We start from the raw sequence: 27,960 nt of genomic DNA, 5'->3' as shown, positions 1-27,960 counted from the left end.
TCCGCACCTTTCTAGAACAACTTCTTACATTACCTTGTCCACACCTCCAACAGCGGCTTCAAATCCTAGTTAGTGTTGAAGATTAGACAAGTTCTGTATCTCTTACTCTGTGAACTGCTCTGACACTCTAAACTATAATGCACAAAATACAATATAGTACTTAGTTATCAAAATGTCCTTCATAGGATACTCGTTTTGCATATATTACCAATTCTGTAGTAATAACTGGGAGCTCTTAAGAGTCTGTGCCTGTGAATGATAATTATTTGTATAACTTTCCATTGAAGTGTGAGGCTGTCACTAAACTATTGAGTAGAATCTTTTGAAACAGAGCTGAACGGAGAGTTTCTGAGTTTCTTACTTGCTACAGGGAAGTAAGACAGGGACAGAGAAGACATCATTAGGCATTCTTGAACAACTCCTTGAAAAGCCTTTAGAAAAGCCTTGAAAAGCAAACTACCTTAAAAACTCTTGTAAATTATACAAAGACAAAATTATTAATTAAATAACTAATATGTTTCATTGCTTTCATTTATTAAGATCATAAGGATTCCTTACCATTATAGTTTTTCTGGGAATCTAAGAATTTTCTTAACTCTGGTCCTTAAAGGGTAGTACTGAGACCAGCAGCCGCAGCAGCAGCAGCAGCAGCAGCAGCAAAAACAGAAACAGCCAGGAAAATCATCTGAAGTTTCAGGTCCCACCCCAGACCTACTGAATCAGAAACTCTGGGGATAGGGCCCAGCAATCTGTTTTAAGATTCCAGGTGATTTTGATGCAATCTATAATTTGAGAATCTGTGTCTTACTCTGAGGGGAGTCTTCTCTCAACTTTCCTACATCTCTGAAGCTAATCAGCCACTTCAAAATTCTACTCGACACTTAAACTACACTATTTTAAACAACTGCTTGGCACAATAATGTAAATATTATTAAGAAGTAATGTTCAAATCATTGAAAAATTGGTTTGCTTTACCTGAAATTCAACATAAAAGTTATCATTTACTTTACAAATTTACATAATTAGTGCTAACATGTTTTACTCCACAATAAATTTATTCCCTGATCCCAATTCAGTGCTACTATTTGAGTAATGAAGTTTAATTATATGTGTAAAATATATTCAAGCATATCCTTTGGTAAACTAAACACTAAACTTGTTCTCTGTGCTTCTGTTTGCTGACTGGGGCAAACTTCATCTATTTAAAAGCACTATGTAATAGTCCTACTTAAAAGCACTATGTAATAGATACTGTAGTCCCTCTTATCCAGTTTTGCTTTCTGTGGTTTCAGTTATACAAGGTCAACCATGGTCTCAAAGTGTTACATCACTACTCTTGTGGTTTGGGGCCATTAATAAGGAAAATAAGGGTTATTTGAATCCAAGTACTGTGATACTGGGACAGCTGATCTGATAACAGGGAAGGCTACTACGTAACTAATGGATAGGTAGCCTATGGATCGTGGATACACTGGACATGGGGATGATTCACGGCCTGGGTGGGTCCGTGAGCAGGATGGTGAGAGATTTCATCACACTACTCAGAACAGCATGCAATTTAAAACTTAAGAGTTTTTTCTGGAATTTTCCATTTAGGTCATAATGCCTGTCATTCACCTCACTTCACCTCATTGTGCAGGCATTTTATCATTTCATATCATCCCAAGAAGGGTGAATACAAAACAATATTTTGAGAGACCACATTCACATAACTTTTATTACAGTATACTTTTATAACTGTTCTGATTATTAGTTATTGTTAATCTCTTACTGTGCCTAACTTATAAATTAAACTTTATCATAAATATGTGTGATAGGAAAAAACATGGTGTGTTTATATATATATATATATATATATATATATAGGGTTTGGTACTCTCTGCGGTTACAGGTGCCCACTGGGGGTCTTGGGACATATCCTGTGCAGATAAGGTGGAACAACTGTAATCATTTAATCAAATAACTTATTCCACATGAATAAACTATTTGCTTAGCTATAACAAGCAAGAAATTGGGTGAACGTCTAAAAAGTTAATTCTGCTTGTCATGAGTCTGAAACTGACCTGCAACTCCTACTTGATGTGAAGCATATCCTGGTAATCTGCTGGGCCCTTCTCCCAGCCACAGAGTCAACGTTGATGAATCCGATTCTGCATGGTGAAAGCAGAAGCCCAGGGAAGCAGCAGGGGCAATAAATCGGCTTTGGAGGATGGGAATGTGCAGCCATACAGCTGTTCTACCTTCTGATCGCCATTGCTGTACTGCAGCTAAATGCAGAAGAAAAAAGTCTAAATAATTTCCAAAGAGACGAGTGGAATAAATTAAAACTCACCTCAGGGTTTCACCTCCTCCAGGAAGCCATATTTAAGCAAGAGAGGTCCCCAAATGTCTTGTTCACATCGCTGGCACTGGAAGTACCATGTTTTATAATAACCACCTTGTTTATATGATTTTTCCATCAGACTGAATTCCTTCAGAATAAAGTCATTACACTGCTGACCTTTATATCCATACCACCAAAGACAATGCTTGGCACATAACAGATGTTCTGTAGTTTTAGAGTGGACAAATAAAAGGATTTAAACCAAATCAAATACTATTTTAATGCTGTTCCTTTTAACATCCTTAGGTTTAATCTTAATGACAATTATGGACTTCCATTTTTTTCTTCCTTTAGGAGTTCTGTTATAATGTTTTTAATGTATAAATTTCAAGGTAGTTAAACTTTGTTTTTAAATAATGTATGCTCGTTCTAGAAATTTTGAAAATAAAAAATATCAAGAAATCAAACTTCACATTTTACTAGCATATAGGAATAAAATTCTAATTTTTCTTTATTATAGATAATATCATGGTGAACATAATTATAAGTTTTCTATCTTTGCCTCCTTGAAATTCTCTTACTTTATTACTTAAGATTGAGCCGGGGAAAAAGATGCTAATATCTATTTGAAACTTACTAAGTTCCAAGCACTTTATATATATTATCTCATTAAGTGCACAACCATGAAAGGTATTACTACCTTAAGTTTATGGGTGAAGAAATAAATACTTCAGTTTTAGAGTTTTTAGAAAAGCTTTTCGGATCACTTTCTTCATCCATCATCTCAATCTTAATAATAACCCTACAAAGCGTGTGTGTGTGCACGTATGTGTGTGCATGCATGCACGCATGAGTGTGTGTGTGTGTCTGTCTTTGGGGGTTGATTATATATCTAATAGTTAATTAACTTTCCCTTCTCTTTTCCCTAGCTCTGCAGTAAGCTCCTCTCTTTTAAGGACAATGTTCTCTACCTCTTTGAAAGTTGGTGTGCCTAGCACAGTGACAGGCACATGGGGCCTTTAATAAAGACTTCCTGATTTGAATTAGCATGCAGTGGAGTTATGGGATCAGGTCCTTCTCACCTTGCTCTCTTTGTCTGATGACATCTTTTAAAAATTGAGGTAAAGTACATAAAGTGAAATGTACAAATCTTAAGTGTACATCTCATGCAATTTGACACACGCATATACCCATAACACTTTAACATTATAGAACATTTCTATCACTCCATAAATTTCACATGTGCTCCTTCCCAGGCAATCCTTCCAATCAAATTAAAAGGCTACTTTCTAAAAGCAATGCTATTTGCTTGCTGTTTTATATCTACACTCTTTGTCTTGGAGAATCCACTCTCACTGCTTCAGCTGACACCTACATGAGGATGGCTGCCCAGTCCTGACTTCACTGAACACTAAACTTTCTGTTCTCCAGTTGCTCCCAGACATTTCCTGTCCTGAAGGTTACCACTTCAAACTTCACAAACTTCAGTGTATTCAAAACTGAATCTTTTTTTTTTTTGAGACGGAGTCTTGCTCTGTCGCCAGGCTGGTGTGCAATGGTGCAATCTCGGCTCACTGCAACCTCTGTTTCCTGGGTTCAAGTGATTCTCCTGTCTCAGCCTCCCAAGTAGCTGGAATTACAGGTGCGTACCCCCACGCCCAGCTAATTTTTTATTTTTAGTAGAGACGGGGTTTCACCATATTGGCCAAGATGGTCTTGATCTCTTGACCTCGTGATCCGCCCCTCTTGGCCTCACAAAGTGCTGGGATTACAGGCGTGAGCCACTGTGCCTGGCCAAAACTGAATCTTACACCCCAAACTAGCTTCATTTATAAGCTTATTTATTTCTGGCATCAATGCTTGAAACCTTAGAATCATTTTTAAATTGCTTTCTTCTTTTTCCTAATAAGCTTTATTGCTTTTTCTTCCCCCATCTCCCATTCCTATTGCTAATATCTATCCTTCAAAGTCCAGCTCATATTCCATGTCTTTGACCAGTCTTTCCTAACCACTGCTCATGAGCTCACCATTATATGAATTTAAAGACTACTATGTCTGTACAATTTATTAGAACTTATTACATATGACCTAATGATATCTCTTCCATTAGCTATTTTTTCCAATCCTATTTAATATTCTATGCATTTGCAATCCTCCAGGGTAACCCTACACTATGCACTGGGGCTCAATTTGTACTAACGAAATGACTGACTTGCCTAAAGTCACATAGCTGGTGAGTGGCATAGCAGGGACCAGAACCAGTGCTATTTCATTACTGATGCAGATATATTATGTGTGAAGCTAACAACATATTGCCTGTTTATCCTGCTAACTTTAGTTGTTGGTAACAAAACATCAATAGTTCATGTTCGAAAAGAATATGAATAGTTGACTTCTTATTCCACTAAGAATATGGACTTCTTAGTCCATAAAGACTAAGAATAGCAGACTTCATGTGTAAATAGTCTCTCTTTATAGGCACTACCATTCAGTTAGTTTTGTTCAATTATAACAACAGAACCAGCAGGAGTTCTTCAAGGTAGCATAGTGCAGCAAGACAGGTGTAGAGCCAGGGCAAGTAACTTTTTCTCTCTGTGCCTCACTACTGTCATCTTTAAAATGGGAATAATAATGCTATCTACCTCAAAGGGTTGTTAGGAGGATGAATTACTATTTGTAAAGATCCTAAAACATCTACCATTAAGTGCAACAAAATTTGTTTTATTGAAAAAATGTAACAAGTATTTGGTACTTAAGTTTACAAATTAGTTTCATCTTTGATCAACGCATCTATCCAGTAGAGCTGGCGTTATTCACAAAAAGCAAGCTAAGAAGCAAATATTTTCAGTGGCAATTTGCCTAATGCCTGGCTAAGCACATGGCAGAACCTGGTACTTAAACCCAGAATGTGCACCTCCAAATCGAACAGCTTTCTGCTTTGCCATGCTGATTGGGGTAGTGCTTTGATCACCTGTTTGGTCATTGATAAGTATCAGCGTGTGCAACACCTGTGTCTACCCACACACTGGAAGATAAAACGATTGATTCTCCTATTAGTGACATTGTTGCAGTCTAAGTGGGCTTGTCAGCAATTACTACCAAGTAGGAGAGAAAATAATGTGAAGAGGTAAGCAGTCTGGGAATGAGGATGAGTAAACATTGAAATAACTAGCTCAATTATATTTACAGATATACTTCTTGCCATACTGCACAATAGGATAAAGATTATTTTGAGTTTCCGGTGTGAGAGATCTTTCCATAGTTGAATTTGCATGCTATGCCTTCAATTAGATTATAAAACCCTCGGAGGCTGTTTGAAAAACTGCTGCACCACTAAATCAAGGACTTCTTGACTTCTTCCAAAGTGAAGGCTCCTCCATCCAAGCTTTCTTATCACTAGGCTCAAGGTTCAAAGCCAGTAGAAAGTTTTCTTATTGAAGACTGAAACCACTCACCACCCTCCCTGGTTAATCATAAAAGAAGAGTTATTCCAAAAAACTCCAGTTCTTGCTGGGACAGCTGTTGACCCAATTTGTATACAAATGTGACACTCTGAACCTCTCTGGTTTAGTATTTGATAGCCCAACAGGGTGACTATATTCAATAAAGATTCAGGCTGGTGCAGTGGCTCCTGCCTGTAATCCCTGCACTTTAAGGGGCCAAGGCGGGAGAATGAGTTGAGCCCAGGAGACTGAGACCAGCCTAGGCAACACAGTGAGACACCGTTTCTAGAAAAAATAGAAAAAAGCCAGATGCACGCCCATAGTCCTAGCTACCCAGGAGGCTGAGGTGGGAGGATGGCTTGAGCTCAGGGGTTGGAGGCTGCAGTGAACCGTGATCCCACCACTGCACTCTAGCCTGGGAGACAGAATGATACCCTGTCTCAACAAAAACAAAAACAAAAACAAAAAAAACTTGTACATTTAAAAATAGCTAAAAGAGTAACTGGATTGTGGTTGAATGCTTGTGGTGATAAATATCTCATTTACCCTGATGTAATTATTACACATTATATAGCTCTATCAAAATAGCTCATATACCCCATAAACATACACACCTACTATGGACCACAAAAATTAAAAAAAAAAAAAAAAGCCTCTTTGGTCCACTCAGTCCACCACCCGTATTAGAATGTAAGAGTTTTTTTCCTTGGGAAAACTGTCCGACAGAACCAAGGCTCGGTAAAGGATAGTAAACATGTAACAATATTAACAAACATCTGCTGAGCTTTAAATACGTGGCAGTCACTGTGCTGTGCACTTTATATGCATTATCCAAATTAATTCTCAGTAATTCCAGGAGTTCCTATTACCGGGGTCTATGGAAGAGGAAATGGTGGTTTACGGCAATTTCCGAATGTCGCACACTAGAAAGTGGACCGGCAACCAGGGTTGCAGATCCCAAAGTCCGGGATCTTCACCATTTCACCCAACCGCCTTGGAGACCTCCCAGCAAAGGGTCTAAGCACGAATGCTCCAGAAAACAGATACAGGTCACGCGTGCCTTCTCCCTTTCCCTCTGGGCTCGATACTGGTGCACAGAGCGACTCGGGAGTGGGGGCTGCGGTTATTTCATTAGAAAAGCTCTGGAGCCCCGAGAGCCCTTGGTTCCAGGCGCACTTGCCCTGCAAGCCCTTCTGGAAGGCGGCAGCGTCCAGGCGGTCTAGCGCGTCGAGCCGCGCCAGGCGCACCGAGATGCCCCCGAATCTGTCCAGTTCGCCCTGCAGATCGCACGCTCCAACGGGGGGATTCCGCACGTAACCCTGTGCGCCCGAGGCCCCGCGGTAACCCGCCGAAGGCCCGGGGCCGTAGGTCCGGGCAAGCACCGCGCGCCAGCGGCCCCAGCTCCGTAGCAGCCGCATCTTCACGCCGCCTAATTGGCCCGTTGCCCAAATGACCCCTCCGCGCTCCAGAGCGGAGATCGCGGCCGTACATTTTAGAAGAGTGCCATCAATTCCCTCAGAGTTGAGCTGGGGTTACCACTCCGCACAGCTATGCCAAGGAGACCGCAAAGTGGTCCATCAGCCCTTCTCAGCAATTTGCCCCGCTCCAGTTAAGCGGGGAAAACCTCCTCCTCCACCGCCACCTACTTATTTTATTTGATAGTTTAATTCAACAGACGTTGTTTAGGGATGGGGAAGACGGGAGGAGATGCAAAAACGTCCTGTTTTTCAGGAATTTACAATCTAAGTGGCAGTTCCGTTCCCGGAACCTATCTTCTTTCGCAGACGCTGTTACAGCTGTTCCAAAGACTGCTGGTTTTGAAAACGCTCAGTCCCTCCCACCACGCTGTCCGCTGCTGCGCTCCACTCAGGGGATTACGGCGCAGGGGCGGGACCTCGCTGACTTCTGCCCCGGAAGTTTTTCTCTCAGTTGGAGCGCTCACATTGAGTCCGCTTTTCTACCGCTTCGGATAGGTTACCTTGTGATCATGTCTTCCAAGAAGAACAGAAAGCGGTTGAACCAAAGCGCGGAAAATGGTTCGCCCTTGCCCTCTGCTGCTTCCTCTTGTGTGGGGGCACGGGCTCCTTCTGCTGGATCAGACTTCGCGGCAGCCGCCGGGACTCTGACGGTGACCAACTTATTAGAAAAAGGTAAAGAATTCCAGGAGGGAGACTAGAGGCCGAGGGGGCGCAACCTGAGGGGAGGGCGACTCAGTGATACTGACTTGGAGTGCAGAGACTTTTGAAAGTTGGGCGTGGCACGGGTCTGAGAGCGGCACAGAAGCGTGTAAGACTTGTGTGTGTAAGAAGCATGTAAACGTAGCTGCGCCTGCACTGGAAAAGTTAGGCTGAAATGGTTTATCCTTGTCCAAGGTTTCTGTTTTGTAAATTATTTTGAATTTTTAAGTTGCACTTGAAATGCTTTGTCTCATTTAACATTAACGACACATTTAATGGCAAAATTGTTCATAACTAGCGAAGATGGGATACTTATCCTAAAAAACTAAATAACCAGTAAAAATGTGGATCACTCTGCCTTTAGGAGTGATGATAGCATTTTCTTCCAGTACTACACTGGTTATGATATTTAATAACTGCTAGTAACTGCACACTAGTGTTAGCAGTATATATAGCTCATCTAATTTCTACAGAAGCCGTGACCGATGGGTATAGTAATGACCGTTTTATAGAGGGAGGAAAGTTAACGTGATTCCATTCAGGCTACAGAGGTACTAAGTGGCAGAGCCGATATTTGAGTCCAGATGTGTTTGACTTAAAAGCCATTGTCCTAGATGACAGCTCCCTTGATTTGGGAGAACGGATTTATACTTAAAAGTATTATAAATTGAATTATAAGTTGAAAATTTATATTTGATGTGTAATAGCTTTGAACAATGGACCAGACTAAACTAGTGGCAAAAATTTTTATGTCTAATCAGACCTTAAAGACGATTTAGAGTTCACATGGTATTTTCACTCTTCCTTACCTATCGGAGGACAACTTGTTCTGTCCTGAAGGTTCAACTTGTTTTTGATCTAGATCCTTCCCATTGACATCTAAACATGCTCATTTCTCTTCCATCTTAAATCAGAACAAAAGCTCCACATTTTCTTCCTGCAACCATCTCTCTGTCCATTGCCAAACTTCTTAAATGGAGTGGTCTCTGCCGCCTCACCACTTACATACTCTCCCGAGCCTATTCCTCTTTAACTTCCACCCCATCATTCCATGGAAACTGTTCCTGGTGTGGTCTCCGAGCATCTCCGTGTTGATAAACCTTACTTGACCACAGCAACTTTTGGTATTGTTGACCATTTCCTCCTTCTTGAAACACTGAACTTCTTATGTGTTGTCAAACTTGCCTGGTTTTCTTCATCTTTGTTGATGTTTCATCATTTTCCTTTGCAGGCTCGTCCTCTTCCCTTGACCATTAAATGTTGAAGTTCGTCAATTCTTAGTCCAAAACCTTTTTTTTCCTCTCAATAAATCCTCTCTCCTTGGCAATTTCATCCAGTGCCCAGAGTTTCCCATCTATAGTCTCTTCGGTGTCAGATTTATATTTGTAAATCTTTTGTTTTTGCGCCTTGATATATTTGTCTTTTAGCCAAGTACTTCTCAAGCTGTCTGTGGTGAAGACTTTAAAATTTACAATAGGTCACAGATCGGCACTTTTGTAAAATACAGTAAAAATGATTTTCTAGAAAAATAAGGAAAAATTTTTATTAAACAGATGTGAAATTACTCTGTAAATTTCAATAAAAGCTTCTAAACACTTATTCTCCTGTTTTGTACTTGTCATGAAGCAGTAACAAATCGTTGTGGGTCATATTTTGAATAGCGCTGTACAGTAACTCTTCTCATGAGTATCTCAAAGATACTTCAGGACTAACTTCATGAGCCCGTTATTTACTCCAACAAAATAAACTTCAACTCTGTTCAGTTTTTCCCATTGCAAAATTCAGAAACCTAAGAGTCATCCATGACTCTCCCGCCAATATCTCACATACCTAGTCCACCACTAAATCATGTTTATTACCTAAATATTCTACATATTCCTCTTCTGCATGCCATTCCTACTGTTTCTACCTTAATTTCAGACACCATCATCTCTCACCTGGACTGCTTCAACAGCTTTGTAACTGATTTTCCAGCTTCCAATTTTGCCCCTTATTCCTTTTCCATTCTGCAGCCAGAATGATCTTGTAAGATGAAGATCTTGTCATGACATTGCTTTTCATCCCTTTCTGGGCTCCCATTGCTGTCAGTAATGACCAGCATCTTGATGCAGCCTATTGCACTATTGTCCTGGGTGGTCTTGACCTTCTTTACATGGCTTTTCTATGTCTCCACCACTCTGCCTATACTCTCCTGAGGATGCGCCATACCCCCTTCTGCCCAGGAACTTTGTACGTGCTGTCCTTTTTGCTGAGAATTATCTTTTTCTTCTCCTCATTTACTTAGTTCCTACTCTTCTTTCAGACATGATATTAACATCACTTCCTTTGAGAAACATTCTCTTATTCGAAATTAGGTCAGATCCCACATTATAGGCTCTCCTGGCACTCTAAGTCATTTTTTCATTGTATTAATCTTAGTTTATAATTTTACAGCTATTCACTGATTGTTTAATAACTCACTTCATCCTACAAGGCTATAAACTCTGTGAGACTAGGGACTTGTGAACAAAAGTGCCTAGCATAGTATCTTCCATATAGTAGGCATGTAGTACATATTTGCTGAATGAATAAATGAAGGGTGGATGGTTGTTTGAAATTATCTTTACTATTTTGTTAGTTAATCTGATACTTAAGGTGCTCAATAAATGTGAAAGTAGTTAATGGGGAAATTAGATGTTGACATATTTTTAAAGTATTGGAGGAGTGAGGTGAGAAGAGAACTGTGTGGACAACTTGAGTAGACCTATGTAGTGTAAGCAGAGAACACAGTGGTGACGTTTTGGAAACTGAGACCGGTGCCTGGGAATTTGAACATGATTACCATTGAAAGACAAGGTGGAGAATAAATCCTGGGGCATGGAGAATGTGCTGGATAGGGTGGAAGGAGAAGAAGAAAACTAAAGTCTTGGGAAGGACTGAGAACACTTGCGTGGTAATTGTCAAGAGGGAAAGGTGGTTCATTGAGGTTTAGGAAGAAAGAGGCAGGAACTGAGTATTATGAGATCATCTAACAGCAGTATGCTTTACTGTTAATGACCAGCAAACAATGTAAGAGAACTAATGCTCATTGGAAGGTTGAATTTCTGTCCAGCTTCTCGTTTTATGCAGTATGTGTTAATTTCGTTTTATACTCAGTGCTGTTCATCTTAGCTCTGTGAGATGCTTTGTTTTTCTAGATTTGCACCTTATATAAGAAGGAAAAGAAATGTGTTGGGGAGTTATTTTGTAGTGACAGAATAATGTAAATCATATTTGTACCTTATGGTTTTGCTTTCCTTGATTTAATTTCTTTTTTATTACAAAATATCTGTTTTCTGATTATTAAGGAAAACTTAGGTAGAGCTCTGTGATTATGGTATATATGTTTACAATAAATTTTATAATGAAGTTGTGACATTTTTAAATTCCCTAAGTGTTTCTGATGAAAAGAAAATCATTGTATACTTATTTACTACATTTATTCATTTTATGGCCATTTATTGTGCAACTGCTGTATTTAACGCACTGTAAGCATTGGAGATACAGAGAGAAATAGGACCCAATTCCTGCTTCAAAGCAGTATACAATAAGGAGAAAGACTAAAACAAATGAATATTATGATAAATGCTATTAACTGGCAGCACACAGTTGATAAATGCTATTAATTTACTATGATAAATGCTATTAACTGGCTGGGGGAATTAGAGGAGGGACACCTAACTAAATATGGAGCTTGGTGGGGGTGGGGTGGATGGGAAGGAGTGGAGATGTCAGCACATCATTTTCAGAGGTGGTGTTAACTGGACTGAATTCTGGGTCGCCCTTTTCAGCCAAAAGTTGAAATCACTAGTGGTGATTTCAGTCAGTGTGTTTGTATAAGGAAGATGACTTGTGTTACTATCTTTACGTATTCTTGGTAATACAGAAGAAAAAGATCTGGTGACCATAACGTGGGGCAGAAGTAGAAGCATAACTTAATCCTCTAGAGCCAGATAGATGTGCCAGTTCCCAATTCAATCCTTTGAATACTAGTAGCTGACTCAACTTTGAACTTAAAGCTCAGAGACTCTCTTTTGCAATTATGTTCAGTTCTTAATGAAACTAGAGACTCAGAGAAAAAGAAACCAATACCCCATAAAACATCATCTTTTTAGTTAATAATATGTTGCCAGTAGACCCTCAAAAGCATTTGGTTTTAAATCTGTTTGTTATAACAAAAGTTGGAACACTAGTTTCTCCAGGGTATGGTAAGTACATTCATGTGGTTATATGGTTAGAGTATTTTTATTTATTGCAAAAGAAAGCAATGTTTTAACTTCTGTTACGAAGTAGTACAAAATAATTTTCTTTTCCTTCATAGTAGATGACAAAATTCCTAAAACATTCCAGAATTCCCTTATTCATCTTGGACTCAACACTATGAAGTCTGCAAATATATGTATAGGTCGACCAGTGTTGCTTACTAGTTTGAACGGAAAGCAAGAGGTAAGAGTCTTTTTCAATTCCTTAGTTTAGAAATACAGACTGAACATTGCAAATCCAAAAATCTAAACTCTGAAATGCTTTTGAGTGCCATGGTGGTCAAAGGAAATGCTCATTGGAACATTTTGGATTTCAGATTTGGGATGCTTAGCCAGTAAATATAAGGCAAATATTCCAAAATCGAAAATTCAAAACACTCCTGGTCCCAAGCATTTTGGATAAGGGATACTCAACCTGTGTTTGAGATGTTTCTGATTTTAATTTTCAACACAAGCAGGAATAAATGAAAAACTGTATTTTAAAAGACATTAACATGTATATTACTCTCTGTTCCTTTGCTGTCTATGACTCTGCTGGGCATAGTAGCCCCTAAAATGTTATGTAGAGAGAAGTGTTTCCTCTGGCGGTAGTGACAGTATTTCTCCCTGTCAGTTATATTTCTTTATAAAAATATTATTTTGGGGTAAGAAGTTCACCTGTTCTGTATATAAATATTTTACTGTTCTCCCTGGTTTCAGCTGTTTCTCCTTGTTGTCATTTTTCATACCTGAGATTCTAAGCCTAGAATCTTTCCTGGATCATTTTTGGCAGCTTGGCTTTCTTCTCTCCTACCAGCCCCTTATCTTTCGTGGCTTCCTCTGATGCTTCTCTGATCTGCTGGGGATCCTCTGGAAATACTTCGAAATTTTTTGTCTGCTGATGGCACCCCTCCTATTCTTTTCATTTTTCTGGCTTATACTTTAAAGTTCCTTTACTGTGTCTTGTAGAAGAGAGGACTATAAATGTGTGAGCTCAAGCTAGAAATTTTCGCTCCTCCCTCTTAACGTTTAAATCTGGTAAGACCCAGGTTCTGACAAAGCTCTTGTTCTGTGTCTCTCACTATTTCCTGGATGTAGTTTAATTTCCAGCCTGGATTACTTTACAAGTTATCTTGCCTTAATATTTTTGTCATTTTCTCATTATCACCTGTTAATGCCTTTATCTTTTTTCATGTATCTTTCATATCTTCTACCGTCTTCACTGTGGGATCATTCTTGATCTTTAGAAAAAGATGTAATATTTATTAAAAAGCTTATTTTTCATGAGCCCATGTAGTATTTACATTTTTTAAAAAATGCAATTTATCTTATTGCAATTGGTATGAGATTGTAACTCTTTTTGGGTAAAGACTATTTTGCATATCTAAGTGCTTGACTGTGCTTAGCATTCTACCTTATAAATTGATGGTATTCTATGAATATTTATTTTCTAACATTTTTATTTCTTCTGTCTGGCAGGTCTATACAGCCTGGCCTATGGCAGGATTTCCTGGAGGCAAGGTTGGCTTGAGTGAAATGGCACAGAAAAATGTGGGTGTGAGGCCTGGTGATGCCATCCAGGCCCAGCCTCTTGTGGGTGCTGTGCTACAGGCTGAGGAAATGGATGTGGCACTGAGGTTTGGCTCTTTTCTTTGGTAACTATCTGGATCAAAGCTGCCCAGTAGAAATATGAGAGTCACAAATGTAAACCACATATGTAATTTTGCTTTTCCTTGTAACATTTTAAAAAGTAGAGAGAAACAGGTACAATGAATTACAATAGTATGTTTTATTTAACCTATATATAAAAATGTATTTTAACATGTAATTATAAAAAATTAGCAATAAGGGCTGGGTGTGGTGGCTTATGCCTGTAATCTCAGCACTTAATCCCAGCACTTTGGGAGGCCGAGGTGAGTGGATTACTTGAGCTCAGGAGTTCAAGATGAACCTGAGCAACATGGCGAAACCCTGTCTCTACAAAAAATACAAAAAATAAAATTTCTGGGCATAGTGGTGTGTACCTGTAGTCCAGCTATTTGAGAGGCTGAGACAGGAGGATTGCTTGAGCCTGGGAGGCGGAGGTTGCAGTGAGCTGGGATCACGCCACTGCACTCCAGCCTGGGTGACAGAGTGAGACTGTGTCTCAAAAAAAAAAAAAAAGTTACCAATATTTTACATCCTTTTTTTCAAGCTAAGTCTTCAAAATCAATGTGTATGTTATACTTATAGAGCATCACAGTTTGGACTAGCCCCATTTTAAGCATTTGATAGCTACATGTGCTGCGTAGCTAGTGGCCATGGCCACTTGTGTTATATTAGACAACCCAAGCTAAATGAGTGCTATATAATTTATAGACTAAGGACTTTTATTTCCATGATTAGAGTGTGCCCTGACATTTTAGGTGAGAGTAATTTTCATTGATGAATATTTAGCAGTGTTTTTCACCTTGACTTGCAGTGTAATCAGGGCTTCTTATCTTACAGTTTTAAAGAAAAGAGTAGATTACTGTGAGTCAAACAGAAACAAGTTTTAATTAAGACTATGCAAGCAAAGAACCTGATTGTATATTTTAACTTGTTGATTATTCAATTTAGTAAAACAAATGGTCATTACTATCAGATTTTAAAATAATCCCTCACCACAGGCTAATTGTTTGAATCTACCTATCAAGATAGTTAAGGTATATCATCCATCCCCCTGGATATTCTATATCTAATAGGATTTCGACTCGGTTTGCATATACGAGTCTTATCAAAAGTCACTTACAAAAAGCATCTTTTTATACTTTAATGTCACCTTAGTAATAGTTTGGGGGATGTGTTTACAGTATATGTAAGAACTACAAACCATTTTCTAGTCATCAGCTTGATCTTAATATGTTTTCTTCTCTTTTGCTACTATTGTAGATTTTAGACTTGAGTTTTGGCATATTTTTTCCTTTATAACAGGAAAATGTTTTCAGAGCTTATAGTAACAGTTTAATGAACAATAAAAAGCAGAAGGGACAGGAGACAATATGTTGAGTACCAGCTGTATACAGAAGCTTTGTATATATTGCATGTATGTATACACACACACACATTTACCCTTTCCTTTTTAAACAGATGAAATAGCTCAATGAGGAGAACTTGCCTAATATTTTATGAGGTAGTTAATAGTACTGTTGAGATTAAACTGGATTATTCCTCAGACTATGTCTTAAAACAGTGCTACAGGTAGCAGTAATTCATTGACTGGAATTAGCATTTATGATGACTTACAAACTAGTCAGACCTCTTGAGCACACAGCAGTCTTAGGTAAGTAATGATTGCTTATTATAGAGGACTGGATATGTTTTAAATGAAAGCTCAGGTTTTAAAATATCTTATGTTTTAAATGTGGCAGCAGAGTATAGACAAGAAAGTTAACTTCCAGTTGGGAAAATCAGTCATTTTAGTCTGCTTAAATCCTTCCGTTGCAACTGAAAGATTTTATTATTAATAGTAATGTTAGAGCTCCTTCTAGTGGAAATTATTTTATGTGCAACTATTATTTTTTTAAAAGCACAATTGGTTTGATATTTTTACTTTTCTTAAATACCTTCTATTCTGAGTTTAACGAAAGCAATTTAAGTATAACTTGGTTTAGAGTTCCATAAACAAAAGTAAATGTAAGCATTTAAGGAGATACGTGCAATTTTCTCATTAGTTTATACATATATTTGATTCATGAAATTACCCCCTCATTCTGTTTCTTTCTTGCTCTCTCTTTTATATGAATATATAGTTGATTCTCATTATTTGTGGTTAGCTGTGTTGTATTAAAGTTGCCTTGAACACCATTAGCAAATACTGAACCATTTCTCCTAGAGGAAAATACAAATGTGTGTGTATATACATACATGCAACACACACACACAATATGTGTAGTGTATATATATATGTATATAATATATATACATACACACATTTTACATAGATTATAATCTTAAAACTCCAAAGTAATTCTTTCTGGTAGATTTTATTTTCTTTATTTTACAAAAGAGAAGAGGAGATTTAGAAGTGTTAGAAGTGTTAAGGGACTTGCCTGAGGCTGCCCCGCTATAGATGCTAGTGTTGGGATTCACACTCCCTCCAACTGACCCCAGGCCTGGAGCTTCTTCACTATACTGCTGTGTCCCCTATCACTTCCATTCTCTGGTCATCTCTGAATGAGAGCTGAAACAAGGCAGAGTGTCACCTTATCCTATATGGTAACATGGGTGTTGGGTGACCCAAATTTTTGCTGCTCTTCCATGTCACTAATGACCACAAATGCTCTGTGAGTATTGATTTTGGGGTACACATAAATTTTTGGGAGTTGGTAAATTTGCAAATACAGCGTCCACAGGTATTGAGGGTTGACTATATTATTACTGATAAAAGTGATTGGAAGCCAGATGCCGTGTCTCACTCCTGTAATCCCAGCACTTTGGGAGGCTGAGGTGGGTGGATTGTCTGAACTTAGGAGTTCGAGACCAGCCTGGGAAACACAGTGAAACACCGTCTCTATAAAAAATATGTATGTATAAAAATTAGCTGGGCGTGGTGGTGAGCGCCTGTGTTCCCAGCTACTCCGGAGGCTGAGGTGGGAGGATCACTTGAGCCTGTGAGGTAGAGGTTGCAGTGAGCTGCGATCACACCACCGCACTCCAGCTGGGTGACAGAGCGAGACCTTATCTAAAAAAAAAAAAAAAAAAGTGGAGAACAAGGTTTTTTTGACCAGATGGGCACACAGGCACATGCCACCACATCCGGCTAATTTTCTTTTGTATTTTTTGTAGAGATGAATTTTTGCCTTGTTGCCCAGGCTGGTGTTGAACTCCTGAGCTCAAGTGGTCCACCCAACTCAGCCTCCCAAAGTGCTGAGATTACAGGCATGAGCCACCGTGCTCAGCTTCCAATCACTTACACTTCCCCTTGAGCTAAACTGTCCCCCTCCACTGGTCACTGACAGAACTAGACAGCTGTTTGTCTCCCCTCCTGATATGGGCTGCTTATGCATAGAGGAGGAGGAAAAATGCTCATGTTCTAAGAACTCTCCAAGAGCAGATTTCTGTATAAATGTATGATTTTTAGGTGTGTTCACTTCCTGCACTTAAGCAACTCTCTGGGGAGACAGTTATCATTAGGAAGGAGGGGATCTCATTTTTCCTTGGTCATGCCTTTTCTCCAGAAAAAAACCTTCATTGTAACCATTACTCCTCTTTTTCCTACTTCTGCCTCTTCAAGTAACATGCTATATAGGACTTAATTTTCTTGAAGAAATAATTTGTAAGTTATACTGAGAGAATGAAGTAAGTTATTAATTAGAGTCTTTCTCCAAGCTAGGCAACTTTATAAAGGGAATTATTAGTTTAGGTCAGCATTTTAAAAAAAGTTTTTGACTATGACAATAAAAAATGGATTTTTCATCAGATTCTTTGTATATACACATCCATAGATATAGTGCTTATATGCGTGCGTATGTGTACATATGTGTTAGAAGTTAATGTTTTACAAAGCAGTATTTACCCTTTCTATATTCAGTGTACCCTGCATTTCTGATTCTATTAACAAAGTGCTGAATGAGGCTGACTGAAATGATTTCATTACCCTTGTGTTTTGAAGAACATTGATTTAGGCCACTAAGGCACCAGATTCCAAATGATATTTTCATGGCTATATGTTTCTGAAAAATGTCCATCATTTCAAAATTGTATACATTATTTATTTTAAGGTTGCAGGTGGATTATTCTTTTGATTAAGTCTATATTATAACTATATACATGTAATTTTACACCACAGTTTAGTTTCTGGTGTACCTAAAGCTGATTTCTGTCCCCTTCTCATCCTTTTACAGTGACAAAGATATGGAAATTAATGAAGAAGAACTGACTGGTTGTATCCTGAGAAAACTAGGTGAGGCAAATATTTTAAATTGTTTTCTTAAGTTTTAAGCTGCAAGGCATCAGCAAATAAAGTGTCTTTGAGGGCTTATATATGCATAGTAGTCTTCTTCAAAATAGCTTTGAGAATATTCCCCTCAATGAATGAATATACTTTTAAGATAGGGATGTGCTACTTTTCGTGGTTAATTGGCAGTTGAGCAGTGGAAAGAATATGTGACTTGTCTGTGGAAAGAGTCAGTGGTAGAATTGAGACTTTTAACCCTTGCATTCTTGCCCTTTCCAGTGACAGATGCTATCTTGGAGTGTTGGTTTGGGTGGGCCATTTTCATTTAGTTTATTATTGAATATGGAATGCCTGGCTATTTGTTGATGTGATTGATAGAATCTGAGATCTACTGAGTGTGGAGGATTTCAGACAATCATCTTTTCCTTCTGTCTCCAGATGGTGCTATATTATAGGGGAATATTAGGTCCTCAATTTTTTATGACAATTATTTTATTAATACTCTGTCTTTGATTTAGTCTTTTTAGGTAGTTAGTAGATGAAATATATTGCTATTTAAACACTAAACTGGTAAAAAGAAATTATGCTAACATGTATATTTAATAAACTGTTTTCTAGATGGCAAGATTGTTTTACCAGGCAACCTTCTGTATTGTACATTCTATGGACGACCATATAAGCTACAAGTATTGCGAGTGAAAGGGGCAGATGGCATGATATTGGGAGGGCCTCAGAGTGACTCTGACACTGATGCCCAAAGAATGGCCTTTGAACAGTCCAGCATGGAAACCAGTAGCCTGGAGTTATCCTTACAGCTAAGCCAGTTAGATCTGGAGGAGACCCAGATCCCAACATCAAGAAGTACTCCTTGTAAACCAATTGATGACAGAATTACAAATAAAGCCAGTGATGTTTTGTTGGATGTTACACAGAGCCCTGGAGATGGCAGTGGACTTATGCTAGAGGAAGTCACAGGTCTTAAATGTAATTTTGAATCTGCCAGAGAAGGAAATGAGCAACTTACTGAAGAAGAGAGACTGCTAAAGTTCAGCATAGGAGCAAAGTGCAATACTGATACTTTTTATTTTATTTCTTCAACAACAAGAGTCAATTTTACAGAGATTGATAAAAATTCAAAAGAGCAAGACAACCAGTTCAAAGTAACTTATGACATGATAGGAGGCTTAAGTAGCCAGCTGAAAGCAATTAGAGAAATAATTGAATTGCCCCTCAAACAGCCTGAGCTTTTCAAGAGTTATGGTATGATATCTTCAGTTTATTGCACCCAAAAATGTTAAATTCAAATTAAAAGACAGTTGACACTTATCTAATGATTGCTCATCCTCTTTTCCTGTTTTTATTTTCTGAGTAGTAAGTATGGTAGAAGATTTCAGTTGCTTTGGGAGATGCCAGTTAAATGGGCCATTTTCTATGCTTTGGTATTTTTAGGTTGTAATGTGAATTAGTGACAGCCTTGTCTCTTCTAATAGCATATTTCCACAATTACCTGTATTGGATCTAGAATAAGTATCTTGTCATGCTGGGTCATCTGTAATGACTGAAGGAATAAACCATTCAAATACATTAGATAAAACTTCTTAGGAAATGTAACTGTGTACCCATCTCTTTGCACTGAAGCAGGTAATTAAGGGACTGGCTTGACTCAGGAAACTCAGGGCTTCCGCTGCATTATTGTTGCCAAGATCCTTTGCATATATTTGGTGTGTCTGATCTCTCTGCTTTTTCCTTTCTCATAAATCTTACATATACATACATGTATGTATATATATGTATGTGTAAAATGAACCCTTAGATTGGCATTTTGCTAATACTTAGTACCTTTTATACTAGCAAACATATGTACTCTTCAAGATGGTTAGTTGGAAAAAAACTGGGATTGGTGGCTTGTCTACCTGTGTTGTCTGCACTTCGTTTTTTGATCATTGATCTGTGTTGTGTGGGATGGGGCGTTGCAACAATGTGGGTGTCCAGTTTTTTTTTTTTTTTTTAACCAACATGCTTCCTCTGTTCTGTGGTCTACAGAGAGAGAAAGTCATTGCTGGGGATCAGTGTTTGGGCTAGTTAGTACATCTTTCTGGAGGGGGAGAAAAAACTCTTGACTCTTTTTGTGATGCAAGGTAAAGTTAAATTTTATAACTCATGTTTGAACTTGTATGACGACATTTATAAGAAACCTAGTAATGGTGAATCTAGTGTTTTCTACTTTTTCTTCCAGGAATTCCTGCCCCTAGAGGAGTGTTACTTTATGGTCCTCCAGGTACTGGAAAAACAATGATCGCCAGGGCTGTTGCTAATGAAGTTGGAGCCTATGTTTCTGTAATTAATGGTCCTGACATTATAAGCAAGTAAGTACATGATTTAATAGAGTAAACTTACTATTAAATATATTTCTAACTGTGGTTTTTAAAAATGATTGTGTAGTATTCTGTCTGATATTTTGTACATTGAAATATTTTGCTTCTTAATAAAAATTGTTTGGAAAATTATTTTTGAAAGTAATTTTAAGTATTATAGAAATACTGAAAATTTAGATTAGCTTTTATAGACAAAGCTTTAAAAACAATAAGAAATGGTCTTTAAATGTATTTTATTTGTTACAGATTCTATGGTGAGACTGAAGCAAAGTTACGTCAGATATTTGCTGAAGCCACTCTACGGTACTCTTTATTTTTAAATGTTTTGGAATTAATAATCAAGGCTGTATTAGTCAAAGTGAGACACTAGCACCTTATACAAAGCATAAACAGTAGTACAAAAATAATAGTGATAGTAGTAGAAGTAGATTATAGATCTAATGAAATTCTATCTAATCTTTAAAAGTTTGATAAATGTTATTAAATTACATAAAGTAGAAGAATTAAGACATAGCGTTTGATAAGTCATGTGACCTTGTATGAGCGTAGAAATCCGTGACTTTCTTTAGGTGCTTAGGTGTTTCTAATATGTTTAGTTTTTCTAGTAGACTGTATTATTGTAGCTCTTTATACTAGAACTTTATGTTATGTTATACTTTGCTTCAAAGGATAAATCTTTTGCCCATTAAATAATGACTCTGGCTGGATGTGGTGGCTCATGCCTGTAATACCATCACTTTGGGAGGCCAAGGCAGGAGGATTGCTTGAGCCCAGGAGTTTGAGACCACCCTGGGCAACATAGTGGGACCCTGTCTGTTTAAAAATAAAAATAATTGGCTGAGTGTGGTGGCTTACGCCTGTAATCCCAACACTTTGGGAGACCGAGGCAGGCAGATCACCTGAGGTCAGGAGTTTGAGACCAGCCTGGCCAACATGGTGAAACCCCGTCTCTACTAAAAATACAAAAATTAGCCGGGTATGATGGCAAGTGCTTGTAATCCCAGCTACTCGGGAGGCTGAGGCAAGAGAATTTCTTGAACCCAGGAGGTGGAGGTTGCAGTCAGCCGAGATCGTGCCATCGTACTACAGCATGGGGGACAAGAGCGAGACTTTGTCTTGAAAAATAAAAATAAAAATAATTAGCTGGGCATGGTAGCACATGCCTGTAGTCCTACCTACTAAGGAAACTGAGGCAGGAGGATCACTGAGCTGGGAGATCAAGCTGTAGTGAGCCATAATTTCACCGCTGCACTCCAGCCTGGGCAACACACACCCCGTCTCAAAAACAAACAAGCAAAATCAAAACAGTGGTAGAGACATAGCCATATTATGAGTGATGTTACGTTTGACCAAGTTATAGACCAATATCCTAATACTTATTACAGTGTAACATTGAAACCTAAATTCCTGAGCTCAAGTGATCCTCCCCCTGTAGCCTCCCAAGTAGCTGGAAATATAGGTGAGCACCACCATGCCCAGCTAATTTTTGTATTTTTTTTCTAGCAACAGGGTCTTGCTATGTTGGCCAGGCTGGTCTTGAACTCCCAGGCTCAAGCCATTCTCCTGCCTCAGCCTCCCAAAATGCTGGCTGTCTTGGTGTTTAATATCATAACTACTGCTCTTGAATCAGAAAACCCGCCATTTCTGAAGTTTTTTTTCCCCCAATGATAGTAGATGAAATAAGCAGTTTGTAGTCCTAGTATTGTACTGAAAATTTGAAAACTAATGGTACACCTTATTGTTTAGTATGCTTTTGTTGTTGTGTTCATGGCAGTTGAGATTTCCTTCTGTGAGAGAATTCACATCTGTTTATGGGAGAATTGATCATCTTGCAAGTTTTTATTTTAATGGTTTAAAAATAACAAGGCATTTCTAGTTTATGTCCTTTGGTTTCAAACCTGTTCCAAGGGATAGTATCTCTGGCCTCAGCTTCTGAATTGATCCAGTCATAACAACTTAATGGGCATTAATGGGGAGAGTTCTTAAGAGACTCTTATCTCTTAAGCAGCATACTCTACTCAATTACCCAGCCTTTTAATGGAGGGCAGATAGAATAGAATATGAAGTTAGTGAATTAGTATTTTGGGCTAGAATGAATCTAAGGTTTTTTAGCTTAACATTATAATATCTTTATAATATTAAGTAAATTCTAAATTTGATATGTTGCATTTCAATTAAAAAAATTAAAACTAAGTGAAACTTAAAATCAAATATTGATGAGAGATTTCATTTTACTTGTTTGTTTTTAGACACCCATCAATTATTTTTATTGATGAGGTGGATGCACTTTGTCCAAAAAGAGAGGGGGCCCAGAATGAAGTGGAAAAAAGAGTTGTGGCTTCACTCTTAACACTGATGGATGGCATTGGTTCAGTAAGTATAGCACTAATATTGATTCTGCGTAGGGTTAATTCTTAATACTTATGTGTAGTGGTAAAAACTATTGAATGTGTCAGAGTCAGAGTCTTTGGATATTTTAGGATAAAGGAAAAATATTAGCCATAGCAACTAGGGAAAAGATCTGTAAAATAATTTGCTTTAGTAGATTACTTAGTAACTGTTAGGACAACATCATAACCTGGAAGGTTTTTTCTAGCATATAAAATACTATACCATGATGGATTTATTTTGTGATAAATGCTATTAGCTTTAAAACTTGAAGCAAAGATCAGTAAGGAAGATTTAGCAGTTAAATTTTAGGGGATTTTATTTTATTATTATTTATTATTATTGTTTTTGAGATGGAGTCTTGCCCTGTCATCCAGGCTGGAGTGCAGTGGCGCAGTCTCAGCTAACTGCAACCTCCGCCTTCCGGGTTCAAGCGATTCTCCTGCCTCAGCCTCCTGAGTAGCTGGGACTACAGGCATGCACCATCACACCCGGCTAATTTTTTTTTTAATCTTTTTAGTAGAGACGGGGTTTCACCATGTTGGCCAGGCTGGTCTCGAACTCCTGACCTTGTCATCTACCCGCCTTGGCCTTCCAAAGTGCTGGGATTACAGGCGTGAGCTGCTCCGTCTGGCCTTAGGGGTTTTTATTAAGAAATGTCATGAATAAGTCTTACTACCCGTGTAAAAATGGACTCTCAGGCTTTGTACTAGGGAAATGAAAGAAAGTGAGAATAATGGAAAATGTTTTGTACAACATTTAAAAAGAACTTATTCGGCCAGGCGCGGTGGCTCACGCTTGTAATCCCAGCACTTTGGGAGGCCGAGGCGGGCGGATCACGAGGTCAGGAGATCGAGACCACGGTGAAACCCCGTCTCTACTAAAAATACAAAAAAATTAGCCGGGCGTGGTGGCGGGCGCCTGTAGTCCCAGCTACTCGGAGAGGCTGAGGCAGGAGAATGGCGTGAACCCGGGAGGCGGAGCTTGCAGTGAGCCGAGATTGCGCCACTGCACTCCAGCCTGGGCGACAGAGCGAGACTCCGTCTCAAAAAAAAAAAAAAAAAAAAAAAGAACTTATTCATATTACCAGATTCTCTGATAGGGGATATGTTCTCTTTTTTTTTTTTTTTGGGGGGGATGGAGTTTCACTCTTGTTGCCCAGGCTAAAGTGCAGTGGTGCAATCTCGGCTCACCTCAACCTCTGCCTCCCAGGTTCAAGCAATTCTCCTGCCTCAGCCTCTGGAGTAGCTGGGATTACAGGCATGTACCACCACGCCCGGCTAATTTTGTATTTTTAGTAGAGACGGGATTTCTCCATGTTGAGGCTGGTCTTGAGCTCCTGACCTCAGGTGATCCACCCGCCTTGGCCTCCCAAAGTGCTGGGATTACAGGCGTGAGCCACCGCGCCCGGCCGGGATATGTTCTTTTATTAATAAAAACTATATGCTAATTATGGAAGGAACATTCATAGGACTAATAAGAGAATAGGCATGAACAAAAATTTTCTAAGACTCCTGACATCCATTAATTAGAAAAATACACTTTTTATGCAGGATTATGAATAAGTAAAGTTTTTAGAATCATAATATGTTAGAACCACAATAAATTTTAGAAATTATGTAGTATCAAGTCTTTTGCACATTAAAAAACTGCTCATTTAGAACTTTTTGTTTTTTACTGTCTAGTGGCAGAAAGTAAATATGTGAAAATAATATAAAGGTTTGGCGTTAAGTCACTTATATACTAACTTGTTAATAATTTTAAGAGTCTGTAAGAGAAAGGTTGTCACCTGGCGGAGGCTTCCTAACTGGTTCTTAGTCCTGGAACAGTACCTAGGAGTCATTTTCATGTCCCAGGTTGATTCTCAGGCTATAAAGTTGAAGAATTCAGTGTTATTCGTAGGCTGGAGATGATAGAGTTGTGAGGACAGACTGTCCCATGATAATAACACTTACAAGAGAATGATGTATAAAATAGTATGCTAGTTTGTCCATTTACAGTAAGAGATGTGACTGTTAAGCAGACCAAATGTTTGTATTTATGGATGACCATATTTTCACCTTGATGGCAAATATAGAGAGCTGTCTTAAAATTACAAGGGTTCTTGGTAAGTAGGAAATCAGATGAAAGGCTTAGTGTTGGAGAATCTTAATTATTTCAATTTGCTGTCTCTCTCTGCCACTGGGATAAGCCTGTTGTGGATTAGTATTCTTGCCTTTGGGCAAGGAATGAAAACATGTGATACTGATGTTTTAGTCTGAATATATTTAAGGGTCTGTTTTTGTACTTTTAAACTTATAATTCATAGATTCGCTGTAGTCCATGCATTGTCTGTTGGCACATTCAGTATAATTGATTAGGTTTGAGCTTTTTTTAAATTTTTTTTTCTAACATAAATTGCATTCCAGTTATGCTTGTCTCTGGGTCATCTGAATAGAATATTGGATAATTTCTACAGGTGGCTGATCATGATCATAGTTCTTTATTATTTGGTTTTCATAATTTCATTTTCAGAGAGTAAAAATACCTATATATTCAAAGGTGGCTGATACTTGGATATTGGTTATATTGTTGTCTGTATTTTCAGGAATTTAAAAATGTATCCATATAAAAAAACTGGTCTATAAGTGAAGACTTTTTAGATAACTGTCTAATAGAATCTTGTTCTATTTGAGTATTATATGTGTCATAATCCTGACTTTCAAGTAGGGGAAAAGGACTGTTTAACACAATTAAAACAATTATATGGTACGTATTATATATGTTTTTTTTTATGAGAATGATACAGTTAAGATGTGAGAAGTAAGAGATGTCATAGTAGATGGAGAGGTAAGTATTGGAAAACTTTCTACAGGAGGAAGCATTTAGGCTGAACATTGAAAAATGTATAATAAAAGTAATAAACGTGTAATAAAAATCTATTAATAAAAGTAATTGATAGGTAATGAAAGCGTAAGAAATAGGACTTAGTAGCCTGGACAGTTAGATGATTCATCCTTGTCTGTACAGCCAGTGTGCACCTCCCACTTTTTTTTTTCTAACTTTCAGAAAAATAAATTTATTTTCATTTTATTTTGTTAGGAAGTAAGTGAAGGACAAGTATTGGTTCTTGGGGCCACAAATCGCCCTCATGCCTTGGATGCTGCTCTCCGAAGACCTGGGCGATTTGATAAAGAGATTGAGATTGGAGTTCCCAATGCTCAGGACCGGCTAGATATTCTCCAGAAACTGCTTCGAAGGGTACCCCATTTGCTCACTGAGGCTGAGCTGCTGCAGCTGGCAAGTAATGCTCATGGATACGTTGGAGCAGACTTGAAAGTCTTGTGTAATGAAGCAGGTGAGTGTAGTTTGCTATGGTGAGTCTCTATTCATGCACTTATCTCCAGTTTACTTACATACAAATTATTTATATTTTACTGATTTCTTAATGGAAGTAGCTTTGTTTCTAATTAGAAAATGTGTAATTTTTATTTGAAAAAATTTTTATTGGAAAAACCTAGATGATTCAGAAGACTATAAAAAAGAAATAAAATCACTCAATCCTACCTCTAAAGATAACCACCATTATAGTGTATATAGTCAGCCCTCCATATCCTTGGGTTCAGTATCAAGGATATGAGGAGTCAACCAACTGTGGTCTGAAAATATTCAGGAAAAAAAAGTTAAAACGGTAAAAAATAATAAAAATTAAAAAAATATAGTATCACAAGTATGGTTGACCTTTGAACTATGAGAGCTTGAACTGCATGGGTCCACTTATATATGAATATTTTTCGATAAATATATTGGAAAATTTTTTGGAGATTTGCAACAATTTGAAAAAGCTTGCTTTTTCTTTTTTTTTTGAGACGGAGTCTCGCTCTGTCGCCCAGGCTGGAGTGCAGTGGCGCAATCTCGGCTCACTGCAAGCTCTGCCTCCTGGGGTCACGCCATTCTCCTGCCTCAGCCTCTCCGAGTAGCTGCGACTACAGGCGCCAGCCACCACGCCCGGCTAATTTTTTTTTTTTTTTTTTGTATTTTTAGTAGAGACGGGGTTTCATCGTGGTCTCGATCTCCTGACCTCGTGATCCGCCCGCCTCGACCTCCCAAAGTGCTGGGATTACAAGCGTGAGCCACCGTGCCCGGCCAGCTCTCTTTTTCTTTAGTTTACTTTATTGTAAGAATACAGCATATAATACATATAAAAAATATGGTTAATCAGCTGTTTATGTTATTGGCAAGGCTTCAGGTCAACAATAGGCTATTAGTAGTTAGTTTTTGGGGGAATCAGAAGTTATGCATAGTTTTTTGACTGCACAGGGATTGGTGTCCCCAACCCCCAAGTTGTTCAGGGGTCAACTATATTTACATAGCATTTACATGGGATCAGGTAAAAGTAATCTAGAGATTATTTAAATTATATGGGAGGATGTGTGTAGTCTATATGCAAATACTATGCCATTAACGGGCTTGAGCAGTCCTTAGATTTTGGTATCTTAGGGGTCCTGGAACCAATACTCCATAGATACTAAGGGATGACTGTATCCTCCTAGACTTCTCCAAAGTATACACACACACACACACACACGCACACACGCACACACGCATGGACATGTAATCAGATCCATTGGTGGCAGTATTGATGATGACAATATTTATTGATATATTGTGCTGTGCTGTGGAAATCAGGGAGAAGCGTAAACTGGAGAATCACAATTTTCCTTAAAATTGAGTGTCATGCTGGACCCCTATTAACTTCAGTAGGGATGGTACCAAGTTTGAGAGGCCAAAGAAGGGACCCAGAGCCAATAAATGAAACTTAGGGCTTATTTGGCGGAACTTACTTACAGGGTGGTCCAGTGGTGGTGGGCTGGACAGGAGAACTGCAATCACTTGCAAAAAGCATGCAGCTTGTATAGCATTTTCACTTAGCATCCCCCCCGCCCCCCGAGCAACTTCCACATGGCAACCTCCTTTCTTAAGTTATTGCTCTCAGGTGCATCTGCGATATACTCCGCACCAGCATACCCTTGTGTGGCCCTCACATTCTTATGCCTTTCTGTCATGATATCCCTGGGACCAGGTATGTGGAGGAGCAT

At 38.4% G+C, this 27,960-nt stretch overlaps 2 protein-coding genes across 5 annotated transcripts in view; one reads left to right on the top strand and one right to left on the bottom strand.

The window, feature by feature from the left end:
* Positions 1-7,184, bottom strand: part of NUDT6 (nudix hydrolase 6) — a 30,506-nt gene extending 23,322 nt beyond the window's left edge. Inside the window, exons 1-2 of one of the 3 annotated variants that reach the window (XM_003271355.3) lie at positions 6,947-7,184; positions 2,064-2,267 (exon numbers count right to left, since the gene is read on the bottom strand). In XM_003271355.3, the coding sequence (XP_003271403.1) occupies positions 2,064-2,267; positions 6,947-7,184 (442 nt within the window). Of the gene's footprint in view, positions 1-2,063; positions 3,850-6,635; positions 6,682-6,946 lie in introns of those variants that run through there. The other 2 variants (XM_030815736.1, XM_030815737.1) reach the window with 2 other exon arrangements.
* Positions 7,185-7,686: 502 nt separating this feature from the next.
* The window catches only part of SPATA5 (spermatogenesis associated 5), a 381,760-nt gene continuing 361,486 nt past the window's right edge, over positions 7,687-27,960 (top strand). The window contains exons 1-9 of one of the 2 annotated variants that reach the window (XM_030815733.1): positions 7,687-7,916; positions 12,286-12,407; positions 13,682-13,839; positions 18,067-18,125; positions 18,738-19,379; positions 20,356-20,485; positions 20,741-20,797; positions 22,744-22,867; positions 25,964-26,219. In XM_030815733.1, the coding sequence (XP_030671593.1) occupies positions 7,754-7,916; positions 12,286-12,407; positions 13,682-13,839; positions 18,067-18,125; positions 18,738-19,379; positions 20,356-20,485; positions 20,741-20,797; positions 22,744-22,867; positions 25,964-26,219 (1,711 nt within the window). In that variant the 5' untranslated portion in view covers positions 7,687-7,753. Of the gene's footprint in view, positions 7,917-12,282; positions 12,408-13,681; positions 13,840-18,066; positions 18,126-18,737; positions 19,380-20,355; positions 20,486-20,740; positions 20,798-22,743; positions 22,868-25,963; positions 26,220-27,960 lie in introns of both variants that reach the window. The other variant, XM_030815732.1, reaches the window with a different exon arrangement.

This window comes from Nomascus leucogenys, chromosome 7b, assembly GCF_006542625.1.
Source record: "Nomascus leucogenys isolate Asia chromosome 7b, Asia_NLE_v1, whole genome shotgun sequence".
Taxonomy (NCBI): Eukaryota; Metazoa; Chordata; class Mammalia; order Primates; family Hylobatidae; genus Nomascus; species Nomascus leucogenys.
This window is presented reverse-complemented; position numbering and strand designations above follow the sequence as displayed.